The 21,097-nt window shown below is 48.4% G+C and overlaps 1 protein-coding gene across 4 annotated transcripts in view; it reads left to right on the forward strand.

The window, feature by feature from the left end:
• LRCH3 (leucine rich repeats and calponin homology domain containing 3) overlaps positions 1 to 17,195 on the forward strand; it is a 123,287-nt gene extending 106,092 nt beyond the window's left edge. Inside the window, exons 18-21 of one of the 4 annotated variants that reach the window (XM_081956043.1) lie at positions 678 to 796; positions 3,827 to 3,964; positions 4,972 to 5,049; positions 16,922 to 17,195. In XM_081956043.1, coding sequence (XP_081812169.1) covers positions 678 to 796; positions 3,827 to 3,964; positions 4,972 to 5,049; positions 16,922 to 17,041 — 455 coding nt within the window. In that variant the 3' untranslated portion in view covers positions 17,042 to 17,195. Of the gene's footprint in view, positions 1 to 677; positions 797 to 3,826; positions 3,965 to 4,971; positions 5,050 to 8,328; positions 9,133 to 16,921 lie in introns of those variants that run through there. The other 3 variants (XM_081956044.1, XM_081956041.1, XM_081956042.1) reach the window with 3 other exon arrangements.
• Positions 17,196 to 21,097: the final 3,902 nt, after the last annotated feature.

Consider the following 21,097-nt stretch of genomic DNA (forward strand, 5'->3'; position numbering starts at 1 on the left):
TCCATGTTGTTCTGGTTGTTACATGTTGAATAAAAAAAAAAAAATGTCGTGTTGGTTCTGTCAAGGAATGGATGTGCCCTATGGAGTCGGCAAGTCATGGTGGAAAGGGTACAGGTATGTGCTATTTAAAGGCGATAACGCACTGGGTCTATTACATTTCTTCGTCAAAAGCTGGGTCTACCTAGCAGCAAGGGGCGGAGTTTGAAATTTGTTACAAGACCCAGTCCTCAATATGATTGGATGAAGGTTAACCCAGTCTGGATGCTGCCTCCACCCTAGGAGAAGAGGCGTCTCAGGTAAGTACCAACGCCCTTTTTAAAGATAAATATTTTTGAATGAATTGATTATGGATTGGACGATTAAGAAAAGGGCAGATTAAACGAACACCAAACATTTAACAGGGAGGCTGTGAAGTGGGCTGAGTTGCCTAGGCTGAGTTGTAAATATCCTCGGAGTTGTAAATATTCCCATGCTGGCTGGGGAATTCGGGGAGTGGAAGGCCACATAGTTTAAGATTACCAAGGTTGCAAAACGCCGATTTAGATCAGTAGCGAAGATTTGTGAAGCTCCTTCAATGGACCTGACCCTACAGCGTATCATTAATCTACCTGCCCTGTGATGAGGATGGTGATGGCGGTGATATCGAGCGTTCTTGGTGACAATTTTGCCTTTTCCAGCTGTGACGTCGCTGCCTGCTTCTTCATCAGCCGCGGTTAATTGCACAGACGACGTCAGCGATAACCATAATTCCACCTTGCTGGAAGAAGACGTTTTGGTGATAGAGCAACTGCGGAAAGTACGTAATTGAAGAGGCGGTTATTTTGTTGTAACACAACATTTGTCTTCTGACCTAGGCTTCCCCCAAAAGCACAAAGTCCCGACAAAACCCCTTTTATTAAACGAGTGTGAATTCCTCTCATTCACTTTCAGTAAAGGCCTGGCAAACAGTCATTCAAAGGTGAATTTGTGACCACAGACCTTATCTAGCTTGGAAAGCTGCCATGTAAATGTTTTCCTAACTAGCAGTGATGTGCAAGGAAAGACTGGGCACAGAGTCTCTGAGATTCACGGACAGATCTTCACACTCCTGAAACGAACGAACGAACGAATTGTTTCCTGCAAAAGCCCACTCCCCTTTCGCCCCTCTTTTATTTCCCATGGGAGGGGCCATTCACCGTCCACCTATGGCTTTACTCCCAAGTCGAACCTGATTTCTGAGCTGTTCTTTTCTTCTGGCAACTCTGCACATGCGCACACTGGGAACAGGCTCCAGCTGTTCCTCTGCCTCACTGCTGCCTAGCTCTGAAGGCAGCTGAGAACTGTCAGTCGGCGCTGGCCCCCTCTCTGCCTCCGACACAGAGCCCTCATCCGAGCCTTCCACAGACTCCAGGATTGGCCCATGTTCCTCCCCAACCTCCTCACTGTCCGAAGCTCCTGCCAACTCCACTGGCCCCTGGTGGGCCAGAACAATTAGTTGGGCTTGGTTTATGGTTGACTCTGATATCCAAACCTAACTGGGACATAGGAGTGAGACCCTGCGTGTCTCTGCCCATCAGTCCAAACCAGTGTTTCTCAAATGAATGTTGATAGTTCGTACTGTATAAAAATGTCACTATTAATACAATACAATAGCAGAGTTGGAAGGGACCTTGGAGGTCTTCTAGTCCAACCCCCTGTCTAGGCAGGAAATCCTATACTGTTTCAGACAAATGGCTATCCAACAACTTCTTAAAAACTTCCAGTGTTGGGGCATTCACAACTTCTGGAGGCAACTTCTGTTCCACTGATTCATTGTTCTGACTGTCAAGACATTTTCTCCTCAGTTCTAAGTTGTTTCTCTCCTTGATTAGTTTCCACCCATTGCTTCTTGTTCTGTCCACAGGTGCCTTGGAGAATAGCTTGACTCCCTCTTCTTTGTGGCAACCCCTGAGATATTGGAAGACTGCTATCCTGTCTCCCTAGTCCTTCTTTTCATTAAACTAGACATACCCAGTTCCTGCAATTATTCCTCACGTTTTACTCTCCAGTCCCCTAATCCTCTTTCTTGCTCTTCTCTGCGCTCTTTCCAGAGTCTCCACATCTTTTCTACATCGTGGCGACCAAAACTGAATGCCGTATTCCAAGTGTGGCCTTACCAAGGCATTATAAAGTGGTATTAACCCTTCACGGGATCTTGATTCTCTCCCTCTGTTGATGCAACCTAGAACTGTGTTGGCTTGTTTGGCAGCTGCTGCACACTGCTGGCTCATATTTAAATGGTTGTCCACTAGAACTCCAAGATCCCTCTCCCAGTTACTACTATTGAGCACGGTACCACCTATACTGTACCTGTGCATTCCGTTTTTGTTGCCTAAATGTAGAACCTTACTCTTTTCACCATTGAATTTCATTTTATTAGATAGTGCCCAATGTTCAAGTTTGTCAAGAGCCTTCTGTATCTTGAGTCTTTGTCTTCTGGAGTGTTGGCTTCTATTGTTTCGACCTTTCTTGCCACAGTTGTTAAATGAGTCACCCCAGTTGATAAGTTAATAACACGGTTCTTAACTGGATCTGGCTCCCGCCCCCCCCCCTTTTCTTGGCGTGGCAAAAGGGGATCACATGACCCTTGGACACTGTGCAGCCATCACAAATATGAGTCAGTGGCCAAACACCCAAATTTTGAGCAGGTGACCATGGGGATGCTGTACCTGTTCCTGCGTTTCACACACAACGGCCATAAACCACTTTTTTCAGCACTGTTTTCACTTTGAACAGTCACTAAATGAATTGTTGTAAGTCGAAGGCTATCTGTAAACCACAGGTAGTCCTCAGCGTACGACCAGAATTGAGCCCCAAATTCCTGTCGTTCAGGGGGACATTTGTTAAGTGAATTTTGTTCCATTTCATGACCTTTCTTGTCACAGTTTTTTTTTCAATTCAAAGTTTTTTATTTTTTAATATAAATTTGCACATATTATAGAACCCAAGGGTTGACTGGATCTTCCCTTTGACGTCCTCTCCTTTACCTAATCCATTTTGCATCATAGCTTTGTTTTCACTTTTAGCCAAATTATTTTCTTCCATCGTTTTCCATTTTTTAATACTCATTTATTTCTTAGTACATAAACGATATCTTCAATTGCCCCTTCAAAAATTGCACCAAATTATCATTTTATATTTCTCTATTGGTCTATTTTACTATAAACAATATCTATCCTCTAATTAAGTTTTAACAGAGAAAGCATTTCTTTCCATTTTTTTCTACAATTAACAATATACTATAATTTCTTTATTTTTTAATTAGTTGCATAACAATTCCAATCATACTACTATTCCCTTTAATCTACTAATGCAACTCTTTTTTCCCCCTTTCTTCCTCTTTTATCCATTTTCTCTTGGGTTCCCAAGAATTCCACGTTTAATCATTTTTCTTTTCCTCCTCCTTTCTCGTAACCTTCCCCACCCCCCCACCCCCGTTTTTATGGTTGTAGTAACAGCTTGTCACAGTTGTTAAGCGAATCACTGCTTTTGATAAGTTGGCAACCCAGTTGTTAAGTGAATCTGGATTCCTCATTGACTTTGCTTGCCAAAAGATTGCCAAAGGGTAAATTACATGAGCTTGGGACGCAGCAAAATATCGTATGTATGAACCAGTGACCAAGTATCTGAATTTTGATTGCAGGATCATGGGGATGCTACAAACGTCGTTAAGTGTGAAAAATGGTCATAAGTCCATTTTTTCAGTGCCGTTGTAACTTTGAACGGTCACTAAATGAAGTGTAAATTTGGGACTATCTGTATTTAACTTTCTTTTGTCTTAACAATCATTCTGCCCTCTTTTTCCCAGAACATTGAATCCCGGTTAAAAGTGTCTTTGCCGAGCGATCTCAGCGCAGCCTTAACGGACGGCGTGGTGCTTTGCCATTTAGCCAACCATGTGCGCCCTCGTTCTGTCCCTAGCATTCACGTGCCCTCGCCTGCCGTTGTAAGTATCAGGGGTGGTCGGATACAGTTGGGTCTCTGTGGGAAATTGTCTCTTCTTCCTCTTTCTTTGGAATTTTACTCGGCTCCACATATTCATAATTGTATTTTTGTAATAAATGAATATGTATAAAGCAACGTCAAATCAGCACCAGCCGTGTGCAGCAGCTGCCAAAAAAAGCCAACACAGTTCTAGGCTGCATCAACAGAGGGAGAGAATCAAGATCACGTGAAGGGTTAATACCACTTTATAAGATTTATACACTTGGAATACTGCATTCAGTTTTGGTCACCACGATGTAGAAAAGATGTGGAGACTCTAGAAAGAGTGCAGAGAAGAGCAAGAAAGAGGATTAGGGGACTGGAGACTAAAACATATGAAGAACAGTTGCAGGAACTGGATATGTTTAGCTTAAGAGAAAGAAGGACCAGGGGAGACATGATAGCATTGTTCCAATATCTCAGGGGTTTCCCCAAAGAAGAGGGGGTCAAACTATTCTCCAAGGCACCCAAGGGCAGAACAAGAAGCAATGGGTAGAAACTAATCAAGGAGAGAAGCAACCTAGAAAGAAGGAGAAACTTCCTGACAGCGAGAACAATGAATCAGTGGAACAGAAGTTGCCTCCAGAAGTTGTGAATGCCCCAACATTGGAAGTCTTTAAGAAGATGTTGGATAGCCATTTGTCTGAAACGGTATAGGGTTTCCTCCCTGGGCACAGGATTGGACTAGAAGGCCTCCAAGGTCGAACTCTGTTGTGTTCTTTTCTATTCTATTCTATTCTTTTCTAAATAATTATGAAATGCAAGTAAAAGAAATCTATTTTTGGAAGTTGCAAAACAGTGTGTCCCATTCTTGCCTTAAGTGTGGTCAATGCCGGACAATCCTGGTGTCATCTCACACCGTATGGCTTGTCATCTTTGACACACGTGTTGTAGGTCTGCCATCACTACCAGAGACTTGAGAACACTGCTCCTGGTGAATGCCCTGTTCCTTCTTTCTCCCTTCTGCAGCCTAAATTAACCATGGCCAAGTGTCGACGGAATGTGGAAAATTTCCTGGAAGCCTGTCGAAAAATAGGGGTGCCTCAGGTATGAGCGGAAGCCTTCCAATTTTTCTTCTTACTGTGTGGACAGATTTCATAGGGCCAACTTTTTAGATAACCGTGGGATCCCTGGTGCTTTCCGAGCTTGATTGCTTTCATGCGGGCAGTACATTACCCAACTAGGTAACATCATCAGGACTAAATGGGAAGGGGTGGGGGGTTGCAAAGTGGGGGAGGAAGAGAAGAGGGTTGAGAATTGTGAGCTCCTGGATGCTTTCTGAAGTGGGGTGTTTTCTTTCAGACGTTTCACGACCCAACTAAGTAACATCATCAGTGCTAGAAGGTGGTGGGGAGGAGGAGCAAAGCAGGAGGAGGACTGAGGTCCTTGGTGCTCTCTGAGATTAGTTATTTTCACACAGACGTCTCATGACCCAACTAGGTAACCTCATCAGTGCTAGAAAGAAGTGGGGTTTGTAGAGAGGAGGAGGAGGATGATTGTGAGGTCCTTGGTGGTTTTCTTGCAGATATTTCATGACCCAACTAGGCAACATTATCAGGGCTAGAAGGGGGTGGGGGTTTGCTGTCTTTAAAACCTCTTTGGGATGTTTTAGCTCGCCTTCCAAGAATCCATGGTTCATGGCACTAATTCAGAATGGAATGCACCCCCAAAATGGTACAACCAGGCTTTAAAAGACAGGTACGAAAGGAAGGAAGCAAAACAAAACAGAAAACGCTCCGGTCCTCTTCAGCTGCAGCTAAATTATTTGGGAGGATGTCTTAGACTACTGTTCCCATTGTCCTAAGCCAAGAGGGCATTTGGCCATGCTGGCGAGAAGTGATGGGAGTTGTAATGCAAACACACCTGACGAGCAACAGAGTTAAGGGAGGGCAGACTGTGTTTCACATCCAACGTCAGTGCCGTCTCCTGAATGGACGGGCAAATAACCGAGTGAAATTAGATAACGGTTGCATCTCGCCAGCCTGATAATCCTGTTTTTAACCTGGTTAATGTCTTTGTCTCGCATCTTACGGTCCTTGTGAATGGAGGGATGTGCCCAAGTCCAAAATTTCCAGCGCACGGAAAACTAACCCTCTCTGTTTTCTGGTCTTCTGAATTCCTCCAACCAGTGTCAGCGCTTGGACAAAGGGAGGAGGGGTTGCTGGGAGCAATTCAGAAGACCCTGTCGGAAGCTGCCCAACTAGGATTTCTTCCCGTTGCAGTCGGGTTGGGGTGAACCCCGGGAAGCCACGAACTCCACATGGGTGAACCTGTTGCAATTGGCTTGTCCCTCGGCATCGCCACAATTCTGGAAGGACCTGGGACAAAATCGTCCTGGGCTTTTGTTTTTTCAAGAGGCAACTGGACTTTCTGGTTTTTCTTGGAAGACGTTTCGCTTCTCATCCAAGGAGCTTCTTCAGCTCTGACTGGATGGTGGGGAAGGGAAGGATTGATGCTCCTTGCAAACAGCTGGTCATTTGCATCCTTTTTAGAGAGTCACTGAGGCCACTTGGAGATTGATCTGTGTCCTTGAGGTGCAAATGGGGGTGGAGCCTTCTCGGAGCTGCTTAGAGGACCGTGTTGTAGACTGGAAACAGGTGGTGTCACTAAGGCTCCACCCCCATTTGCACCACTCAGGTGATCCTGAGGACACAGACAAACCTCCAAGTGGCCTCAAGGACCCTCTCAAAGGATGCAAATGACCAGCTGTCTGCAAGGAGTATCCATCCTTCCCTTCCCCACCATCCAGTCGGAGCTGAAGAAGCTTCTTGGAGGAGAAGCGAAACGTCTTCAAAAGAAAAAAACAGAAAGTCCAGTTGCCTCTTGAAAAAACAAAAAGCCCCTTTGGGGACCACCGTGACCTGGATGATGGAAAATCTCCAGAGAGATTGAGATAAGGTCCTGTTAAAGGTTTTTAGAGCTGAAATCTTGCTCCGAATTGCTTTGAGCAAGAAACAGCTAGTCCTTGAGTTACGACCACAAGGGAGCCCAAAATTCCCATTGCTAAGCAAGACAGTTGTTAAGTGAGCTTTGCCCCATTTTTGTCAAGCACCAGAAGAAATCAGGAGTTCCAGTCGCTAAACAGATGGTTGTAAGCTGAGGACTTACCTGTACACGGTTACAACATGCTTTGAACGACTTATTTGTACATCCTCCAGAGTCCTGGGACGGAGATGAGCTGTTTCAAAATGTGACGTAAAGCTGCCTTTCACCATTGACTAGTGGAGTTTTGGGGGTCCCTTGATCCCCTTTTGCCTCCCTCTGACCTGCAGAGTCAGTGGCGGAAGCCAGATCCACTTAACAACCGTGTTACTAAAAGTCTGTGGAGTTTCTCCGTCATCCAGGTCACGGTTTGTCCCAAAGGTGCTTTTTTTCTTCCCCCCCAAAAGGCAGCTGGACTTTTCCTTGTTTTTCCTCGAAGACGTTTTGCTTCTCATCCAAGAAGCTTCTTCGGAACTGTGGGGGCGTCCGTGTCACTCGCTTCACCACGGCAGAGCTTCACTTAACAACGGTGGGAAAGAGAGATTGCAAAACAGGGCAAAACTCACTTAACAGCTGTCTTGCTTAGCGGTGGAAGTTTTGACTCAGTGTTCTGACCCAGCTCCCCAAACATGGCAAACCCTCTGAAGTTCATTGTTCCTTTAATTAGGAGCTCTGGCTGCCCCGGCAAAAAGTTTCTCTCTCACCGCAGGCTAAGAAGTCCGTCCATTCGGAAGATAAATAGTTTTCTGTCCCATCTATTCATCTCCACCACCCCTGCCTTTTATCCCCAGAGTTAGGGTGGGGTTTGGCTAGCAGCAGTGGCTCTTCCTTCCCAAGGACCGGCCCATAGATTTCCACAGCTCTCCTCTCCTCTGCCTTCTGCGCATTAGGCCCATAGATTTCCACTGCTCTCCTCTGCCTTCTGTGCATCAGGCACTGGACCCAGCTGTTCCTCCTCTTCCTCATCACCCACCCCCAGACTTGGGGGCTGTTGACTCTCCATCTGAGGGCTGACGGACGCCCCAGGCTCTGCCTCCATCCATCCCTTTCTCTCTGCCAGCTCCATTCCCTCTTCCCCCTCGGAGTTCCCAGGTTGCCCTGATGCTGACCCTCACTCCCACGCCTCCTCATCTGATCTGGCTGCTGGAGGGGCCGGCAGGCCACAACTCTCAGTTATGGTCGTAAGTCAAGGACTACCAGTACAGTGATTTAAAAAACGGAAGCGTTGCAACCTGGCGAAGGGCTTACCTTGGGCAGCTTCGCAGAGTCCGGCCGGCCTCCTGACCGAGCTGCTACTAATTTTTTTTCTGTCTGTTTTCCCTTCCTGCTGCCCCTTCCCGACAGGACAGCCTGTGTTCCCCTTCTGACATTCTCCAGCTAAACCTCAGCATTCAGAGGACTGTGGAATCCCTCCTCTCTCTGGGCACAGACTCCGAAGAGCCTAACCTGGTGCTACTTTCCACTCAACTCTGTGCTTTTGCTGCCTTTTACTGCACCCTGATGCTTCTGGTCTGTGTGTTCTACCGCTGGGTCTTTTTCCTCTGAGACAAACGAAAGCAAAACACAACACAACAAACACGCACAACCTTTGCCGCTCACCTACGCCTGCTCCTCCGAATGGGTGGCGCAGGCTTTGCGCTTTGCAGGAGATGGCGCGGGTTCAAATCCACCCGCGAACGAGAGCAAGGGGTCGGCAACCGTTTCATCCCAAAGCCCCCCCCCCAGTCCTGCCCCTTCTCTGCCTCTTGCAGGGGTGCAAACCGAGGGACACAACAGCTGCGGGGATGGCACTGGCCTGCCAGTAGGCCACCACTGTCTAGGAGACCCCAGCCTCTTCCCCGGCCCCTCTTAAGAGCTTCAGGGCTGACCATCTGTCTCCAGCCATCCATATTTAGCCTTGTGGAGCCGGATTTGGCCGGCAGGCCGCAGGTTGCTGACCCCTGATCTTAAACCTTTGTAATAGTTTTAAAAAACAAACCCTTGCTGTGTTACACTGGAATGCTTTACGGAACGGAAAGAAAACGGGAACGCATGGATTTATTTTAATTACACGACTAGATATTTTTGTAAAATGGGAAGTTTCAGGTCCTGGAACACAGGGTAGAGATGATAAGGGAAATTTTAGCTGTCCAGGGTGTGTGTGTGTGTGTGTGTGTGTGTGTAAGGCAGCTGATTTGTTAGGAGGTGAAGACAGTGGTTGGATCCTGCTGGCTTAACAACCGACTCGGTGATCGCTGCGTGTGCAGTTTTAGCAAAACCTACCTTCCGCATTACTGCTGGGGGGTAACACAGCTGAGGCGTGGCAATCCGCTCTGTCACACAAATCAGCTGAGAAAATATAATCAGTCAAGCGCGCAGGCGGGCACAGCTGATCGTCTGAGCAAACCGTTTCGCTCCCAGCTGATCATCGAAATGAACCGGTCCTCTTCCAGCTGACCGTCGGAGTGAACCGGTTCTCTTCCAGCTGATCATCAGAGAGAACTGGTTCGCTCGCAGCTGATCTTCGGAGAGAACGGTTTGCTCCCAGTTGATCATTGGTTCGCGCGAACCGATCCAAACCGTTAGAAGGCCACCCCTGGGTGAAGATGCTTGGCCATCTTCCTTGGGGTACCATCCAGGTTTCTATATATATATTGAGGTTTGAGCAGCTACAGGTTTTTCTCCCAAGGGCTCAGAATAAAAAACACCTTTTAAAAATAAATAAATCAAAGGGGTTTTCCGGGACTCCTTGGCTGCTCTTGGCAACTGTCTCCTAAAAGAGATTGAAACGTCCCGTCGTGTCTCCGGACGCCCCAACTTTGAAATAACAGCAGATGTTTTAGAGCTGGCGCAAGGCGTCTCCCCGGGGAGGTTATAAAGAGGAAGCTCCTCAAAGTTGGCCTTCCTTTAAAAAAAACTTCACACAATTTACAGAGACTTCTTCCTTGGCTATCTCCCACCTCCCCATCCCCAATCCCCAATTTGGCTAATGACTCAGGTAGGGAAATATTTCTCCAAAGAGAAAAAGCTCGGCAAACTCTCGGCCAGCTCTTGAGCGGTGCCTCCGGGGAGAAGCCCTGGTCTCCGGGCCCAGCTGTATGCCAGCATCTCCAAGTCAGCCTTTTAATTTACCTGATAGGTATCTCGAAGAAATGCAGCTGGTCCTCAGTTTACGACCGTTCGGCAACCCGCCCCACACACGCCCCAGAGACGCCCCGCGCGCTGCATAACAACTGCCTGGGTGCCTTCCTTAAGGACGGCGACAACGTACGACCGTAATTCTGGGCTCAATTGTGATCAGGACTCAAGGTCTACCTGCCCACGAGGCTGTAGAGCAGGAATCTCCAATCTTGGCAACTTTAAGCCTTGGCGGACTTCAACTCCCAGAATTCCCCAGCTGGGGAATTCTGGGAGTTGAAGTCCGACAAGGGTTAAAGTTGCCAAGATTGGGGACCCCTGCTGCAGAGCACCCCGTGTTTTATTTCAAAGCTGGAGGATTTTCCTGTGTGGTTTCCCCCCCACCCCCAAAATATATATATATTCCAGCTGCATCCCATTGGAAATAGCGTTTAGCTCTCTGTAATCTGTTTATATCTGGGTTTTTTCATCCTGGCAATGGCTGCCTGGGGAATTCTGGGAGTTGAAGCCCACTCCTCATGAAGTGTCCAAGATGGAAAAACACGGATCCCTAATGTGGCTTTTCTGTTTCTTGGGCTGTTCGGATTGAGATCTAAACCAATACAGGCAGTCCTCGACTTACAACGGTTCATTTAGTGACTGAAGTTAAAGCAGCACTGGGAAAAGTGACTCGGGACCATTTTTTCACACTTAATGACTGTTGCAGCATCCCTATGGTCATGGGATTAAGATTTGGACGCTTGGCAACTGACTCGTACTTATGACAGTCGCAGTGCCCCCGGGGTCCCCGTGATCCCCTTTTGCAACCTTCCGACAAGGAAAAATCCGGCAGCTGGATTCACTTAATAACCATGTTGGTAACTTAACAACCGTGGAAATTCACTTAACAACCGTGGCAAGGAAGGTCGTAAAATGGGCCACCGTTCACTTAGCACATGTCTCGCTTAGCAACAAAACATTTGGGGCTCTATTGTGGTTGTACGTCGAGGACTACCTGTATGTCAAGTGTACCAGTAGTCCTTGACTTACGATTGTCACTTAGCGACTGTTTGAAGTTACGACCTACCTTGGGCCTACTTACAACCTGGTTTCCAAGTTCAGTCCCTAGTTCAGACACACGCCTGAACTGTCTTGCTCAGTGATGGCCGTAAGTCGAGGACTGCCTGAATTCCCCCATATCATTGCTTCAGGCTGATGGGGAGCCCTTGCTCAGCTCTCTCAGCTTCCAAAATAGGAACCCTGCTTGACTTGAAGGCACCCCAAATATAAGCCTCTGTCCGCCCCCAACAGGGAGGGGTGACAGCTGGGGGGGGGAGCCCAGTGGGATGAAGGCTGCTTTAAAGGGCTTTTTGAGCAGAGCGAGCCCTCACCCTAGCCCAGGGGTGTCCAAACTTGGCAACTTTAAGACATGTGGACTTCAACTCCCAGAATTCCCAGCTCTGCTGGCTGGGGAATTCTGGGAGTTGAAGTCCACAAGTCTTAAAGTTGCCAAGTTTGGACACCCCTGCCCTAGCTTTAACACTGGCCTCTGCTGGGAGAAACCCCTCCATGCTTAGGCAGCCTTGCCAAAAAATTTCTCCTCTGCGCACTTGACCTTTGATGCTCAGGTGAAGCCCTGGCTGAATCTTCTCAGCCCAATAAAGGAGAATTATTTGTAGCTCAGGGTTGAAATGGGGGGGGGGGGTCCTTGGTGCTCCCTTGAGCTTGGTTGTTTCCTTGCAGACGTTTCATCACCCAAACTGGAGTTGGTGCAGTTGGATCCTAGGTAGAGGCAGATATTTCTCTCTCTGGGCACAATGAGAATATCTCCGCTGAACAGAACTCCACCCTGGCGACAGGAAGGGCAGCTGGCCAGTAAAACACTCCACTAGCTCCATTCCGTTGCCCAGACTCCGCCCCCCGCAAGGGATTATGGGATCGTTAAAAGGAGATGGTGATGATGATTAGTGGTGAGACTCAGCCAGTTCAGGCTCGTTCGGGCGAACCGGTTGTTAAATTGCTGGCTGGCCTCGCCCCTTCCAGGAGTCCTTCCCCCATGCCCCGTTTTGGCTCCCAGGTAAGTGCAGGGAGGCCTACTACGCCCAAAATGGGGGTGCCCCCCCCACACCCTGATTTTGCTCCCAGGAGGCTGCAGAGAGGCCTACTAGGCCCAAAATTGGGTGCAAGGGGGGGTGCTCCCCCCGCAGGCCATTTCTGCTCCCAGGGGATGCAGGAGGCCGACTGCTGCCTGTCACACCCCTTGGCCACGCCCACCCAGCCGGTCATTAGGGCAGTTGTTAAATTATTTGAATCCCATCACTGATGGTGAGGATGATTTCATTACCCAAACTAGCTAACCGCATTGAGAACGAAGCCCCTTCCCCTCCTAGCACTGATGATGTTCCCTAGTTGGGTAATGAAATGTCTGCAAGGAAATGACCCAGTTCAGGACCCCGACTCAGCCGTTTTAATGCCCTGTGGTGCTTTAGACTTTCTCAGGGAATCCTGTGGCTCTCTCTGGGCAGGGATCTGAAGGCTCCAGGAATTGCCTTTTGCTCAGCCGAATAGGACATTCCTGCCTGGATTGCCCTGGCTGGCCCAGTGGGCCACCATCGCTGGAGACTCTCAGGGCTGGCTTCTCTGCTCATCCAGCCTCTTTCGCTGGGAGCTTAACCGAGCAAGAGCTCCGTGCCTGCGCTCTATTCTCCTCTTGGCAGAGATGTCCACGTTCACAGCCAACTGACCCGTCAGGTCCTACTTCAACCTGCAGAGAGGATTGTACCAATAAAATGGAATATTTGTAGCTCAGGATTGAACTGTGGGGCGCTTGGCGCTCTCTGTGCTTGGATGTTTCCTGGCAGACATTTCATGACCCAACTAGGTAACCTCATCAGCGGTAGGAGGAAGTGGGCTTTGTTCTCTGTTTATATACCAGCAGCTTGCTTATAGACAGCAAACCCCACTCCCTTCTAGGAATCTAGGGTGGTTTGGCCACTCACCCCCAGGCCGTTCCATTGATGTTGTTGGACACCATTGAAGACGTTTGACCCAACTAGGTAACGGCATCAGTGTTAGAAAGGAGCAAGGCACGATGGTGTTACCTATTTGTGTCCTGAAACGTCTGCATGAGAACAATCGAGCTCCGAGAGCACCAAACACGTGAAACACTCTTGTTGAAGGTTTACAAACAGGTGCAAGGAAATGCTGTGCAAACCTATTTTGGGTTAACCTTCCTTGCATAATTCCTGAATCGCATTATTAATAGGCAGTTAATTATTTGGGGTGTTTGATGGCCGCTGCCTCTTCAGTGGGAAACCTTTAAGGATTCCCTGCATGGTTCTGCAGCTGATAGATCCCCCCCCCCTTTTCATATCCCTTGAATTGTATTTCTTTTTCTGAGTTGGATCCTTTCCTCCGTAAGACTTGGTTTGTTCTTGCTAGCGCTTGTAAGCTGAAGCAGGTGGCTTACCTGAAGCTGGCCGAACGAGGCCTGTTGCTCTGCTCCTGTGTAGCTCATGCAGCTTTAAATCCGAATTTAGGATTTTGGCTTTTCCCCTAGAAGTCACCTAGCTCAGGGAGTTCACTTCCTCCGCTTGGCGGAGATTGCACAAGAGTGATCTGTGGAAGAAAGCTCCCCCGGGATCAGGCCTGAGTGCTTACAGATCACCCCCAGGATCGGGTCTGTGCTGTCCCAAAGAAGGAAATCTCTTGATTCCCCAAGCGTAGTGGAGAAGGGTCTAGACCAGTGTTTCTCAACCTTGGAGACTTTAAGTCCTGTGGACTTCAACTCCCAGAATTCCTCCGCCAGCTGGGTGGGGAATTCTGGGAGTTGAAGTCCACAGGACTTAAAATCGCCAAGGTTGAGAAACATTGGTCTAGAAAGAACCAATCTGCATTGTCCAGCCTTATTCAAGCTTGCATTCCCTGCCTTAAGCTAAGAACCAAACGCCTTTTGCGGTTTAGCACACGGTCCTCTCAGAAATGGTGTAGGGCCGTGATGGCAAATGTGTGGCATGCAGGCCCAAATGGGCACATGAAGACATGTTGCTCAGCACGCGGCTTTGTTTGTCTTCCGGGTTTCTGCCATGCATAAGTGCAAAATGATTAACTGTCCTTGGTATGCACAGTAGTGCCAAAAACTGGAGTGCAAATGCATGCCAGAACCTGGAAATCTGGCTTTTACGGAGAGTGGCCTCGACAAACACGCACAATGTTTCCACACAACCTTTCGGTTTTTCCGGAGTGCGATCCCTGCGCATGTGCAGCAGTGCCAAAAACTAGCCTGTGCATGCATGCCGGGCAGCTGATCGACGGGCGTGCGCATGCGTTAGAACCCGGAGGTTTTGCTTCTCTGGAGCGCAGCCTTGACAAGCCTGCGCATGCGCAAATATTTCCACGCTACCTTCTCGGCACTTGGTGCCAAAAAAGTTTGCCATCACTGCTGTAGAGTCGGGGGGGGTGGACTAGATGACCTACAAGGTCCCTTCCAACAATCCGTCTCTTGCCTGGCTAATCAAATAAAATGTCACTCTTGCACACCTCGTGAATGAATTCCACCAATCAGAACGTTTCTCTCTGGCTTGTTTTCTTTGTACTTGATTCTCCCTAGAAAATCCACTGCTAATAAGAGTTTGGCTTTTCTTCCCCCTTCGATGCTTGCTACGCACGCCTGTTTTGCACGTTTCTCTTTGTACACCTCTTGTCGCCAGGCTGGTGCGGGCTCTGTTGCTTTCTGGGCTTCGTTGGTTCAATAAAAGTCACCTCCAAATGCGGCTGGGTGGTCCTTGTTCACTTAGTGTCCGAAGAGGGGAAGGGGGGGGGTCTCACGTCATGAAGTGAACTCTGCAGGAGACTGGCTTGCACACAACAACCTTGCTTGTACACCCACCCGCCACGTGCAAGGAAGGCCAGAGAAAAATCCCTCTGGTTTAAAAGAATTTTTGGTTTAAAAAACCCCAAAATCAAAATATTTGAATTGGGAGGGTGGTTCGCTGTTGGTTAACATCTTCATTGGTTTGTTTCTTTCCTTGATATTCCTCTGATGTGTGATGGGATGTATAAGTAGTCCTCAACCTACAGCAGTTCATTTTGGGACCGTTCAAAGTTACGACGGCACCGGAAAATTGGTGGGACTGGTGGCCGTTTTTCACACGGGTGACCGTTGTAGCGTCCCAATGGTCGCGTGATCAGAATTCAGGCACTCGGCAACGGACTCGTATTTATGACGACGGTTGTAGTGTCCCAGGGTCACGTGATCCCCTGTTGAGACCATGTGACAAGCAAAGTCAATGGGGAAGCCGGTTTCACTTAGCAACCGTGTTATTAACAAACTCTGCAGCGATTCACTTAACAACTGTGGCAAGAAATACGAGTCAATTGATTATGTGACCGTGGGGATGCTGTGGCGGTCGTAAGTGTGGAAACGGTCGTCAGTCCCTTTTTTTCCCCAGTGCCGTCGTAACTTTGAACGGCTCCTAAACAAAGGGTTGTAAGTCAAGGACTGCCATTGCGTGTTGGGAGCTCAAGATAACATCCATCTGGGTCGGTCCTTCCTTCCATTTTCCCCACCACAACCCTGCGAGGTAGGTTGGGCTAAGGAAGCTTCTGTGACCGAGGGCCCCTACGGGTCAAGAGAGGGTGGGCAGCCTCTGCAAGGATTCTGAGGGAAGCCCCTTCCCCTTTTGAATCCCAGGAGGACAAGGAAGGGTCTTGCGTTCGAGTCCACCATCCAGGTCATGCTTGTCCCAAAGGTGCTTTTTCCAAGAGGCAACTGGGCTTTTTTCTTGGTTTTTCCCTGAAGAGGTTTCGCTTCTCACTCAAAAAGCTTCCTCGGCTCTTCAGCTTAGAATATTTTCCCGATGGAAAAAAAAAAAAGCCCAATGGGCCGTTGAACGCCCCAGACATAGAAAGAGAGAGAAATCACCCCACGGGAAAACTGGCAGCCTCTGAATTACCCCATCAGCCATGGACAATCCTGAATAGGATTCGCACCTCACACCGAGTCTTGACGGGACTCTCTGTGTATGAACAGCGCAGTTAGTGTGACTTTGGGGACCCACCTCAAACTGTAGATCGCATTGTGACCCCGGCTGTAAGCTGAGGTCAAATACTGGTCCAGATTCTGATTTTTGTTGTTGATGTTCATATAAACGATGCTTCAATGGTTAGATGGCCTAAGCCAGAAGACTCCAACTTGAAGACTTGTGGACTTCAACTCCCAGAATTCCTCAGCCAGAAACCTGGGCAACCCTGGGAGTTGAAGTCCACAAGTCTTAAAGTTGCCAAAGTTGAAGACCCCAACCTGTGGGCCACGTCCCACTACTACAGAGCCGAATGACCGGCTGGGATACATGCACCTGCGCAAACCTCGTCGTGGGTGCTCACAACCCCCACGTGCATAAGCATTGCCCCAAACTTTGCAGGCGCAACCCTGCGCTTGACCCTCCACACAAAGTCATCCCGGCTGCCCCCACTCTGGGCCGCTAAACCCTGAAAGTTTGGGGAACTCCGGCCTAGACCTTTGTATCTTTCTGACCTTTATATTTCACGGCGTTGCTTTCATCGAGAGGACATGTGAATAATATATCTTGCTAGTCCGCCTCTGATACGCCCTCGGCCGAATACATCAATAAACTGAGAAAACCCAGTTTCCTTTTTTGGGAAAAGCACTTTGGGGACTCCGTGCATTCAACCCCCAGCATCCCATCCTTCGCCCCCTGTCCAAATTTTAATTTCGCTTCCCTGTTTTCCTATCCATTTTTCATCCTCATCCTTTGTTTTTTTCCCCCTTCCCCCTTTTGTGTCCCTGTGTTGTATGTGTCTCTCCCCCACCCCCTTCTAGGAGCGACTGTGTTTGCCTCTGCACATTTTAGAAGAGAAGGGGTTGGCGCAGGTGGCAGAGACTGTGCAGGCCCTCCTGGAATGGGCCCCCCCAAAGCAACACCACCTGGGCGCTGCCTAAGGAGAGCCCCGAGAACTTCTTCCCCCGGGCTGACGGAAGGAGGCGAGTGCGGGTGGCGCTTCTCCAAGCACAGACTGTCTTTGTGTTCGAAGAGCGACCGCCGGACCCTGAATTTCCTCGTGGGAGGCTTTGGCCTTTTCGTTTCTCCACTTTTTGGGGGGTGGGAGGGAGGGAGGTCACCAAAGTTTCCATCAGACCTTCGCGATTTGCAAAAGTGGGGTTGTTGTTTTTTTTTCTGGGGCGGAGGGAACAGGGTGAGAACTCCAGGAGCCCCTGGGCTTCCTATTGAAATCTCATCCTGGGGGAATCTGGGCAGGGGAGATAAAAGAAGGCGGACTTTTTTAACCCCACGACTATAGAAATGTGAGGTTCCTGCTAGGTTTAACATGGAGGAAAAATCCATATTTGTTTAGTTTTGTTTTGCACTTCTGCTCCGAACAATCCCGCAGATCAGGCCAGCTCTGGAAGGACCCCCGCGACGAGGGTCCTTAGCCAGTCCTGAATCCTCTGATACCTTTTGCTTCTTTTGTCCTTTTCCCTCGTTGCTTCCCATGGAGATGTTTCTCACAGGAATTTAAAAACAAAACAAAAACAAAGGCACCCATGGGTTTGCAAGGCGTGTGGGAAATTCAGCACAATTCGATCCTAAATCAGCAAGTCGGAGGCCTGAATTGGAGAGAATTTGGTACGACATTAATATCACTCCTCAAATGTTCCCCCCCCCTCCTGTTTAGCAGCACAAAGGAGCTGAAGCTCGAGCGATAAACGTTATCCATGATGCCTGTGAAGTGAAGAAGAATGGGGCACAGCTAGATGCCCTTCTGGGTGCTTGAAAGAGCAGCTTTTTCCTCTCCCCCTTCCCTCCTCAAGCAACTGACCCAATCCAGCTTTTCTCCTCTTTTCCTCCTGTTCATCGTCCTAGTTTTCTTCATGAGCTTTTATAAAATGTGAGATTGCAAACCACTTTAAGCACTTACTTGGAGAGGGCAATTGGGAAGAACTCTTGACGTGAACCAGGCACGGTTTGGATCCGGTTGGAAAAGCAGCTGCAACACCTTCAATCTGCCCGGAGCGGAATTTTGCCCACGTGGAAAAGAGAAAGCGGAATAAAAATTGGAAGTTTTTTTCATCCTGGAGATGGTGCGGCGGGCAAAAGAAACAAACCGCGAGCCTCTGCCGGTTGGCGAGAATTGCAGGCTGGATCTCTCCAACTGAGACCCTGTTCAAATAGATCAAGGGTATCCAAACTTGGGAACTTTTAAGACTTTGGACTTCAACTCCCAGAATTCAGGAAGTTGAAGTCCACAAGTCTTAAAAGTTCCCAAGTTTGGACACCCCTGAAATAGCTCCTCCGTCTTTTTCTTTTTAAAAAAAAGTACGGTTTCCACTCTTGTGGCCAATCCCAGTGAAAGCCACTTCCTGTATTGTGAGTGGGAAGGCATGTGCTCCGGGGTTTGAATAGGATTGGGGCAGCACTGTTGTGCTGTAGAGCAGGGGTCTCCAACCTTGGCCCCCTATACGACTTGTTGGACTTCAATTCCCAGAATTCCCCCAGCCGGCAGAGTTAACTCTCTTGTAATCCCTTCCTCTGCAATCTCTCCACTTTAGGAGGTTTAAGAGAAGAAGAAACGGACACAGCTGGCTGGCTGGGGAATTCTGGGAGTTGGAAGTTCGCCGGTCGTAAAGTGGGCAAGGTTGGACACCCCCGCTGTAGAAGGAATCCTGTGTAATGATCCCTAAAGGAAGCTGGGTGTTTCAAGGTGCCTGGGAAGGAGTTTGTAGCCATTAAATTCCTGATTAAGTAGCAGGAGATGCATCGGCTGGGAAGTCAAAATGATTCAGCTGCCGGGGAATGAAGTCCCCGTTCTCAGTCGTTGCAGGACCGGAGAACTTAAAAAAAAACACACGCTTTGCAAATGATTGAGATGGTATCTCGGACTCACAAGTGAAGCTAAAGCTAGTGAAGGTGACTCGTGACAGAAGTGCAGTGTGGAGGAGGTAAAAGCATGGTAGATTGGAAGGAATTTGGGAATTGATCCACAGCACCGTAATGTTTTTCCCTCTGTTTAGCTGCAGGGCCCCCACCTGATTTCCGATCAGCCCTGTTTGTTTTCAAGCTCCTGTTTGCTTCTCCAAGCTACAAATAGGCAATGCTTGCAGGGTTTTCCCATTTCTTTCCTCCTTCCCCTTTTCCTTCATCACCTCCATCGCTCTTTATTTTTTATTTTCGTCTCTTTCTCAGCACGGCCGGCTTCTGCCTCCCTGCGATACGCTTCAATTTTTAAGTTTTTTTTTAAAAAAAACAACAACACTGGCCTCCCTTGCCAAGGTCACACCAAGTCCTCTTCAAAAGCCAAAGAAGAGCATCTGATTGCAATCCTGTGTGGTTTTCGTTACAGCTGCTTCTAGCTTGCAAAGCTCTTGGGGTGGCTGGTGGTTTTTTTGCAGAAATGGCTTTGTAGGGAAAGAGGTGCACGAAACATACCAGAGTCCAGAAGGTCTCATTTTTCTGCTTTAAAACTCATTGGTTCTGCTCTTCAGGGACCCCCCGGCTTTGGGGACCCTCACGAAATAATGGTTTTTTTGAAGGGACACCATGCCACTTTTCCCGAAGTCTTGTTTTGTAGGATTTGAGTTTTCGGCTTTAAATCTGCCATCTCCTATTCTGTCTGCTGGCAAAGTTCCTCCCCGTTTGTTTTACCCATCGGTGGTTCTTGTGCGACTCGCACCCAGCTCGCCTGAGAAATCTCATCGCTCGCTGTGAAAGTTCACATTTTTTTAACGCCCACACTCCTGCAGCGTTATACGTTTGTCAGCCTTTGGAAATCCTAAACTCTTTTCCTTGGGGTGCGCCCAGTGACGTCTTTTGAATTAGAAGCAGCTTGTTTCACGGGTCAACTGAGCTGGTTCAGGGTCTCGACTTCAAGAGAAGCCTGTTTTTGAGATTTCAAGCCTGAGGCACTTCCAAAGGGTTAAAAAGGACATTTGGGGCAAGTTTGGAGTGAAAACGGTTTGCTTTGAAGCGGTTTCTCCCTCTTGGGGGAAGGTCTGTTTTTTGCCTAGGCCACTGTTGTTCAAACTTTGGCAACTTTTAAGGTGGGTGGACTTCAACTCCCAGAATTCCCCAGCCAGCAGAACTTACTCTCTTGTAATCCCTTCTTCTGAAATCTCTCCACTTTAGGAGGCTAAGAGAAAACAGACACGGCTGGCTGGGGAATTCTGGGAGTCGGAAGTCCACCCGCCTTAAACGTTGCCACCGCTGAATAACTCTAGCCTCGGCAGTAGAGTTGCGTGTCTTGGCTTGGAAATTATTCCTCGCAGTTCAGTTGTGCGGATGGGCTTTGGTGATGGGCAGGTTACCCTTATGGGATGCCCACTGATGGGCAGGTTACCCTTATGGGTTACCCACTGATGGGCAGGTTACCCTTATGGGTTACCCACTGATGGGCAGGTTACCCTTATGGGACGCTTTGCTGGCTTCGGGTGCAGGAACCGTAGAAGACATTCTTCAGGTGCAGCTCTGACAGGCAGAAAAACGTCACAGTCCGTCTCTCTCTTCCCACCCCACCCCTGCCCGAAACAGCATCGGTGTGATAACCGCCTGCTGCATCGGTTTTCTGGCTCCATTCGAGGCTGGCTTTTGCCTTCAGCTGCCCGTGGCATGAAAAAAAAAAAAGCATCAGTTAATTCAACATGATTTGGTTGTCGTTACACCAAAAGAAAAGAAAAAGAAAAAAAAGACACCCAACAAACAAAATCTTTTTTTAAAAAAAATATATTCAGGTTTGAAACGGCTTGAGGAATTTGTGTTTTGCTCTATTTATGTGCAATTTGTTTTTCTTAATAGTTGATGGAAACAAAAAAAGTGTTAAAATTGTTGGTAGAAGCAACGACGGATGGCGGTCTTATGAAGATTAACAGTTGGATGGGGGGGTCCCTCCTGGTCCTGCACAATCCCCCCCCCCCCCCAGTATTTGCTGTTACGTTAGTTCAACGCTAGGGTTTTTTTTTTTTAATCAAGGAACTATGAATCGTTGCAACTGACATCCGGAGCCT

Source organism: Natrix helvetica (genome assembly GCF_964273705.1).
Source record: "Natrix helvetica genome assembly, chromosome: 5".
NCBI lineage: Eukaryota > Metazoa > Chordata > Lepidosauria > Squamata > Natricidae > Natrix > Natrix helvetica.